General features: G+C 39.6%; 1 protein-coding gene across 1 annotated transcript in view; it reads right to left on the reverse strand.

Moving 5' to 3' along the window:
- Nucleotides 1-6,305, reverse strand: part of LOC129108643 (voltage-dependent calcium channel subunit alpha-2/delta-4-like) — a 59,221-nt gene extending 52,916 nt beyond the window's left edge. The window contains exons 1-2 of the mRNA XM_054620519.1: nucleotides 6,185-6,305; nucleotides 5,952-6,063 (exon numbers count right to left, since the gene is read on the reverse strand). Coding sequence (XP_054476494.1) covers nucleotides 5,952-6,063; nucleotides 6,185-6,305 — 233 coding nt within the window. The remainder of the gene's footprint in view (nucleotides 1-5,951; nucleotides 6,064-6,184) is intronic.
- Between the last annotated feature and the right edge of the window lie 2,373 nt (nucleotides 6,306-8,678).

The following is an 8,678-nucleotide window of genomic DNA, read 5'->3' on the forward strand; positions in this document are numbered from 1 at the left end:
ATGTCTCCGCGTTTATGATCCTTATGTTTCAGAGGACGGAGAAGATGTGTGTGAGTGACTCGTTATCTCACACTCTGTCCTCAGAGCTTTATTTAAATGATTCTTATACTTCTAAACGACCTCATTAACTTGCTTATCTTCTTATAATGTTTATTTTTAGGAATTAATCCTGTTTACATTATTTATTTAGTCCATTAGACTATAAGAACCATTAGACTATAGGAATGTTATTTATTTATTTATTCCATTAGACTATAAGAACGTTATTTATTTTGTAATTTAGTGTGGTCAAGAGGGCTGCACAATTATTCTATTAAAATCCTACTGCAACTTTCAAATTCTCACAATTTCACAATATTTGTTGAAAGTTAAATGTGCATCAGAATACCATCGGAAATTAAATATCGTGGCTTATACATTTTATTCTAACGTGTTATCAAAACATCCAAGCTAAAATCACAACCATAATAACTTTAATATATAAAATGAAAATGAGAATAATAGTACAAACTCGATCAGGGCTCAACACAAGTTTTAAAAAGCCAAAACAGAAAATAATTGAGATACAATTGCAGTTTTTCCGGTTTAGTAGATCTGTTAAATATTCAAACATCACTAAAGCAACAAGTTTTAAAAATGTATTAATGTTTGTCGTCTTTATTTTCATATAATATAAACTGGCTTCCACTGATTCAGCTTTAGTGGGCGGGTCCACTCTCTAAACCTTAACGTGCAGTTCATCCCTCAGCCATGTTTGTGTTTATGCAGCATGAGTTTATTGATCCATCTGTTCTGGACACTAATCCTCTAAGTTCACACACACACACACACACACACACACACACACACACACACACACACACACACACACACACACACACACACACACACACACACACACACACACACACACATACTATGGTAATATATATATATACTATATAGTATGTTATTTATTCCATGTTTCAGAATATTCAGTCGATAAAATGACTAAACTCTTCATTCTTTTTGCTCTCTTCATCAGTGGGACAGTAAATAATCTACAAAACAATGTTCTTGTTGCACAAAGAAACAATAAAAAAAGATAAAAAAAAATATTTCACTGCAGACACAAGAGACAGGATTTAGTATATTTAACCAAATTCAACGACGTTAACGCTGCAGTGGGAGGGTTATTGTTTTGTTTTTCATTTTACAGTCTTCAACGATTGCTTGTATGCATTTTTCAAAAGTGAAGTCACATCGTGGAACAGAAGTCTTTGTGGAACGAGAATATTTAATGTATGAAGTGTTTTGGTGGTTAAAGTGAGTTTTGGAGGTGAGATAAACTGTTTGGCCCAGATACATGTTGGTAACGAAGACTGTATGAAGAGTTTTTAAAAAGTGGCTTCAGTGTTGATCAGTGCTTCATAGGGTTATTAAAACAAACACAGATCGTCTCTGTCGGTGTTTGAAGCAGAACTAATGACTTCACATTTACAGATCAAAACACTGTAATGTTGGAGATCCACCAAATCCATCCAAAGGGACGATCAAAGGTCAGTCCACCAACCGAATCCGCCTTTAACCTGCAGCCTGCTGCTCTCCACAGAGAACCAGAAGGATCTATTGGTGCATCTTCTCCATGATGGTGGAGTGGTGGAGGATCTCCATCATAACGGTGGAGGTACTCTCCCAGCTCTCTGGCTCTCCATAGAGAATGAATAGAATCTATCCATCAACGGACTTGGTGTATCTCCACCTTAAAAAACAAGCCCCGCCCACCATCAGGAACGAACACACTGCCAAACCAAGAGGTGCTGATCATAAATAAATCTATATTCTGTTGCTGAATGGACTATTTCTCACCTTAAATGTTTTTCAGAAACAAGTGAACTGTTTAGGTATATTGAGTGTCGATGCAGCTGCTACAACGTTAGCATAGCCTAGCACTGATCGGCCCAGACTCCATTCAGAAAACAAGCATTTTCAAAGTAGTTTGCTTGTCGTCTTCAGCAGAGAACTAACAAAACATAAAATTTGACTTTTAACAAATCAGTTATGTTGTTATTTCGGCATCATTTTCTATGCTTTTACTGGAATTAAATCACAGCAGAACTGTATATTTTGGGTTCATACAGCAGTATTAAACCAGCCAACGTGTGGCTATCTAGATACAGTGAATGCTCCTCCGCATGGGTTCAGAACTCAGACACCTTTGATCTGTTCATTTAACACATGCATTGATATTTATCAGCTCTAATAATGTGATTACATTAAGGGTTCCTTTAAGGTGCAGCTCATGTTCGCTGCAGAGTCTGTCACCGATTTCAACCCGTTTTTTTAAAAAATGCCGCCAAAAAAGAATAAATCCTCCATCAAGATCACCTCCAAATCTAATCAGCTGATCCTCGGCGCTGAGGCCGATCTGTCCGACGGATTGAAGCCAAATCTGTTGACTGTAACCTGAACACACCGCAGAGACGGCATGTAAAAAACAAACAAAGTGAAACTACAAATGTGTGTCAGGAAACGGCAGAGAGAAGCACGAAAACTACAGTTTGAGATGTTTTTTGGGATGTTTTTTTTAGATTGTTAAAGTTGTTACAAGGTTACTTCAGTCTGTTTTTCAGCTCCAGCTGACAAGAAACTAATCTGATATATGGAAGTCAGATCCCAAACATCTATCAGGGAAATGATCAATCCAGATGCATAAACCGACAGCAACCAGAAGAAAAGAAAGTCATCGTTTTAATCATACAAAAATCACAAATGTGACATCAAACTGAGACGTGTGTTCTTATTTCTGAGTTAGATAAGACAGAACGTTTGTGGTTCTTGTTCAGCTGTTTTCTCGCTCAGTATGACAAACGAAGAAGTATTTGTGAACAGACGATCGCCGGTTCGAGTCCAGCTCGGACCAAGTGCTGAGTGTGGACTGGCACCTTCAGCACCGAACCCCTTACTGCTCACTGTCTCTCCAAACATTAAACCAAAGTGTACCGGTCCTGTTTGTATAAATATATATTAAAGTAAAATCATCCGTACTGACCCCCCTCATTAATTAATAACGTTATCATGCTGTGTTCACATGTAATCTGTAAAATGTAGTGTTGGTGATACACTAGCTCTAAGATTATAATACATCATTAAAACTAATAATGAATAGATTTGTTTTAATCCATAAAAATATAATATTTTATTTCCTTATCATTTGATTTGTGTGTTTTTATAAAGTAAAAAAAAACCCTTATAAATTACTATAACAAAGTAATATAACTACATTTGACTGATTATACTGACATACTTCTACTGAGGGAACATGCTCAATGCTTGTAGTGTATTTTCACCTTGTGGTATCAGTACATTTAATACTTCCTGTACTGCTGGGGAACATTAAATATGCTGACCATGTTTGAAATTCCACATCAGCCAGATCATAAACCAGTATTTTGTGTGTGTGTGTGTGTGTGTGTGTGTGTGTGTGTGTGTGTGTGTGTGTGTGTGTGTGTGTGTGTGTGTGTGTGTGTGTGGTGAATGTGGGTCGGGGTAGAAGGTGACCGTTAGCCGTTCTGGCTCACAGATGGTGATGGAGAGCGTGTTTCCTCCAGGAAGCTTCACGCTAACGATACCCGACAGCTTCATGCTAATGAGGTCGTTAGTGGGAAACAAAACACTCACAGGTGAATTCTGGGAAGCGCAGTTTAAATATGTGGACAAGAAGATGGATTTTAAACAAGAAAAAATGTTGATTTGCCAGCTAGGATTTAGTATTTTCTGTTTTCCTGGTCGTTCTGATCTAGTCTGTGTTGATTTTTTTATTTTTCTTTGATGTTTTTATGTTCAGTTCTTCTGGTTTCGTTTGTGTTTATTGTGACGGAGCTGTTTTGGTGAAACATCTTGCTTTTCCTATAATCTTTTTAAGTTTAGATCTGGAAGTGAAGACGTTCTGAACGTTGGCGGTAGGGTTGATGTTGGGGTTGATGTTGGGGTTGATGTTGGGGTTGATGTTGGGGTTGATGTTGGGGTTGGACGTGTCGTTGTGCCAGTTAATGCTGAACTCAGTAATCAGTATATTTGAAGCGGTTGTAGCTGCTGCTTCTGGAATCACCTCCTTTCTTATTTGTGTCTCTGCTCAGGCGTTGTGGACAGAAACAGAGAGCAGATTTCAGAGTCCGGAGGGAAAACGGTCGTCAGCTGACACAAACGTATTCCCTCGGGGTCGTCTTGAAAACACAGTGCACTCTGGGAGTTTGTGCTGTCTGAAGCTTTATTTATCTGGAACAAGTCCAGTCAGGACTGTTTTCTACCTTCCACCTTTTGTTTTCTTTTTTTCATGGACCAACAGCTGCATGAAAAAACAAGATAACAACAACATGAGGCTAATGTTGAAATGGTCTGCATGAGTTCGAGGTTTTCAGCTGGAGAAAAAGGTTTTATTGGCTCAGGTTACAACGGGAACAGTTTATAATATAGTAGTCAGACGGACACAAACCAGGCAGCTAAACTGACTGATGCAGAGCAGAGCTATGGCTGAAATACACCGATACGTCTGATTCATTTCTATGGAGAGTCGAACAGCCGGCCGCCATAGCACTTTTGGTCCGATACGGCGAGTTGCCTGATCCTTCACATATCTACATTTACATATCGCCTCCCGACTACCACTTTATGCAAATGAGTCTGTCCATCGCAAGACGGCACGCTCGTGAGACTCAGATCAAACTGCCAAACAAGGCCGCGCTGATCAAAAATAAATCAATATTCTGTTACTGCACGGCCTACTTGTCACCTCAAATGCTTTCAGAAACACATTTTAATGTAAAGTTCAGCTGTAAAATGTGAACGTTTTTGGCCATGTTGAAAGTAATGGAGTCAGAATGAAGCCTCGCCTCGTTGGCCGGGTTTGGTGGAGCTCCAGCATTACTGGGAGACGTTGCTGCAAGCGTCAATGCTTCCAACATCGGGGCTTCTAACGCTCTCAGAAGGCTGAACTCTGTTGGATGTTCAGCGTGAACACTGTAGCTGACGATAAACGATGGTTTAAACCACAGCAGCTCTGCATGCAAAGCTCTAACGTTAATGATGACGGATAATGAATGATTAACGAGGGTCGGCTATCAAATTAAGGGTCATAGTTATTTATTATAACACAAGAAGAAAAAAGCAGCTGGCAGGCTGAATGAACCTTTAAAGCTAACAAACCAACAGCTGCAGGTTGGTCTGTTTGTAAGTTAGATAGGAAGGAGAGTTTAGCAGCTAAGCTAGTGTGGATGTTTTGGCTCTTGTGTTGAGTGGCAGCATGACAGACGCTGGACGTATAGTTTAAAAAGAAACAACTGGATTAACTGCATGAAACAGAGAATTTACTACGTTCAGGCAGATAAATGTAAAGGAAGGAGGGTCGCCATCTTCAAACCAAGAGACGTAAAAATATCAAAGTTCTCCCTTTTGGTTGCTCATTTTTCCCAAATGAGAACACAGGTCGGGATTTACAGATATAAAGAATAATGCAGATTAATAATAGTCTGACTTTGTGCCTCTTAATGTAAAAAAGAGAATATTACAGCTCAGATTTAAAAAACACAAAATCACGAAAATTCTGCTAATGACTTGTTTTCATTTGTAAAATAAAATATTCATGTTAGCAAAGTAAATAAATGAAAATAGGGTGGAATAATTCCACTTTGTGATTCCGTCACATCACAAACTCTAATCCCAAACATTGTTCAAACACACAGAACTTCTTTCTGGAGATCCAAAGATGTCTAATATGTTTTTTAAAAAGATACACAAGACATCTAGAATATTTCCAAATGACTGAAAGCTGCTTCAAAAACACTTTTTGAACCTCAAAGTGCTTCAGGTGCTGAAAGGAGACGCCTGCATGCTTTAATCAGTTTACCAACAGAGAGATTGGAGACATCAGGTGGACGATAAAGGGAAGCAGAGATCCAGCAGAAGACACTTACGTCTCCGGTGGGATCTTCATCTGAGCCTGAGCTGTAATCCACAAGCAGAAAAATCCCAGAATCCTCAGGGGCTTCCTCGTTCCTGGTGTCCTGCCCTCCATCCTGCTTCCAACTTCCTCTCAGCGCTGAAATATCGGAGACGGTGTCGCTAAACTTGGATCAGTTTTATTTTTATTCAAGAGGACCCTGAAGAGTTTGTAGGAAACGGCTTCCTCATGTTGGCTAAAGGGAGCAGAAGAAGAAGAAGAAGAAGAAGATGGTGGTGGTCTCGGTGGTCTTGGTGGTCTTGGTGGTGCGGTTTGGACCCTGAACGCTCTCCGTCATGTCCAGATGAACCCGTCCCGCTGCTGGCATCTTCTCCACACTTCCTGTTTTAGGGTCTCATCCTCTTAAAAGAAACTTCCAGAAAGTCGTCCTGGAGCAAAGAGATGGTGCACCAAGCAGAAGGTTAAAAGAGTAGTCCTTCTCAGAGATGTTCTTCTTCTGCACCGGGTTCTTCCAGGTTTGCTCCTCATGAAACCAGAACCAACGGCCGGTTAAGTTCTCCACCTTGCAGATATTTAGGAAGACATAAAGCCGGCAGCAGATTTTGCAGCCGCTCGGCTTCACTGTCACCCAATTTGCAACGTAATCCACGTGGATTAAAAACTCCTCTTCCCCATGGGGAGAGAGAGAGAGAGAGAGAGAGGGAGAGAGAGAGGGAGAGGGAGAGGGGGAAGAGAGGGGAGGGAGGGAGCAGAGGATTGGACGAGGGCTCGGGTTAAACTAAGAGGATTAAGGCGATTTTCAGGAGACGAGCTCTCCATCGACCAATCAGAGCGGCCGGACAGAAAAGAAACCCTGAGGTTCAGTTTGGCTGAGAGAGAGAGAGAGAGAGAGAGAGAGAGAGTGGGCGAGCAGCCAACAGTGACATGATGCCCCGACACACACACACACACACACACACACACACACACACACACACACACACACACACACACACACACACACACACACACACACACACACACACTCACAACAAGCTTAACATTAACACAGAAACACTCTACTCTTGTGTACATTAACTTCACCTCAGTCTAATCTGATCAAAAAGGTAATTAGAGGCAAAACTGTCGACCAATTAGAGCTGACCTCTCTCATCTCCGCTCCTCCTCCTCCTCATCATCATCATCATCATCTCTGGTGTCGAGCTGTCAATCAGTGTGTAGCCCCGCCCTAAAGCATCCCCTGCTTTATGGTCTGTTTGACTCTAAATGGAGCATCATTTACTAAATGAACATCATGCTGTATTGAAGAAGACTTGAAACTAGAGATTGAGACCATAAACTCATGTTTACAATGTTTACTGAGGGAATAAATCAAGAGAGAAGTAGAGTCATTTTCTCATAGACTTCTATACAACCAGAGGAGTCGCCCCCTGGTGGACAGGAGAGAGAATGCAGGTTCTAAACAGTGAATTTCACATTAAGGTGCAACGTTTCTCCCTGAAGATCCTTTTTTCCACCATCATGATCCTCAGACTGAGAGGAGCCACGAAGTGAAACTAGCTGAGTGACTTTTCTTGTAAAAAAATATCACATCACGTTGTATTTTCCTCTTATTGATTCTGTGTTCAGACGTTAAAGTGAAGCTCTGCTTTCACAGCTCATTAGTTATTGATCGGTCACAAGAATAACCAGAGTGATCGATAAGACGTGTGAAGATCTGATCACCGCTGTGACCGACACAACTGAGTCCTCATCACCATGATCACTATGTGCATTTAACATAACTTAACTACAGAAACTATAACTGATAAATCAATTATTTCTGTTCAGAGTGTCTTTAATAAGCCTGTAAACTATAAATAATCTTAATAAGGACAGAAATAATTCTGATTAATGGATTATCACAACTCTTTAAAACCCTCTGAACCTCAAAACCCACCTGCAGGTTTATTACATTACATTACATTACAGTCATTTAGTTTATTAAAAATTATTATTAAATGCATGTTTTCTTTTAATTAACCACCAAAATTACAACATTTATCATAGCCAGAAGCCAGATTTTCAACTTTTGGACGGTCCTTGAACACATCATGTGTCAGGAAAAGCAACCAAATAACATCTTAAAAATGTTTATATTTAGTCAAAAAGATTTTATTCTAAGTGTCTCATTTAAAAATCTTGCCACAATTAAACAGTTTGCTTTAACCAGATTCTGTAAAAAACATAAAATTCTGTGTTTCTAAAGGCAACTATGAAGCCATGATTGATTCATCTGAGACAAACAGTCATGTGACAAAAAATCTGTGAATCTTGGACTGAACTTCCGGATGCTAAACACAGAGAGGAGAGGAGAGGCTGTAAAAATGATTTATAAATAACATAACAGTTCAATAAAATTGTTCAATATGTATTTCACATTGAGCCTTAATTTGTTTTTCCAACATTATGAACACATGAATACATATTGGACGTATAGATTCCATTGATTTCCAATTTTTGTGAAATACATTTTTTATGATTTATGGCATTAAAATTGTATTATATTGCAGAATGCACATTTTTGAATTCTGTCTCCTTCTAGTCATGATTATTCTGCTTCCATAGAGGTGAAGGACTTTTATATTGCAGTTATAGAAACAAAGTGAACTGATGAGACAGCAGCGTCCTCTGGTGTTTAAAGACGTCGACTACAACTATCACCATCAGTAAAGATCACATGCAGGACTCTGAGGACAAA

Source organism: Anoplopoma fimbria, chromosome 19, assembly GCF_027596085.1.
Source record: "Anoplopoma fimbria isolate UVic2021 breed Golden Eagle Sablefish chromosome 19, Afim_UVic_2022, whole genome shotgun sequence".
Classification (NCBI taxonomy): domain Eukaryota; kingdom Metazoa; phylum Chordata; class Actinopteri; order Perciformes; family Anoplopomatidae; genus Anoplopoma; species Anoplopoma fimbria.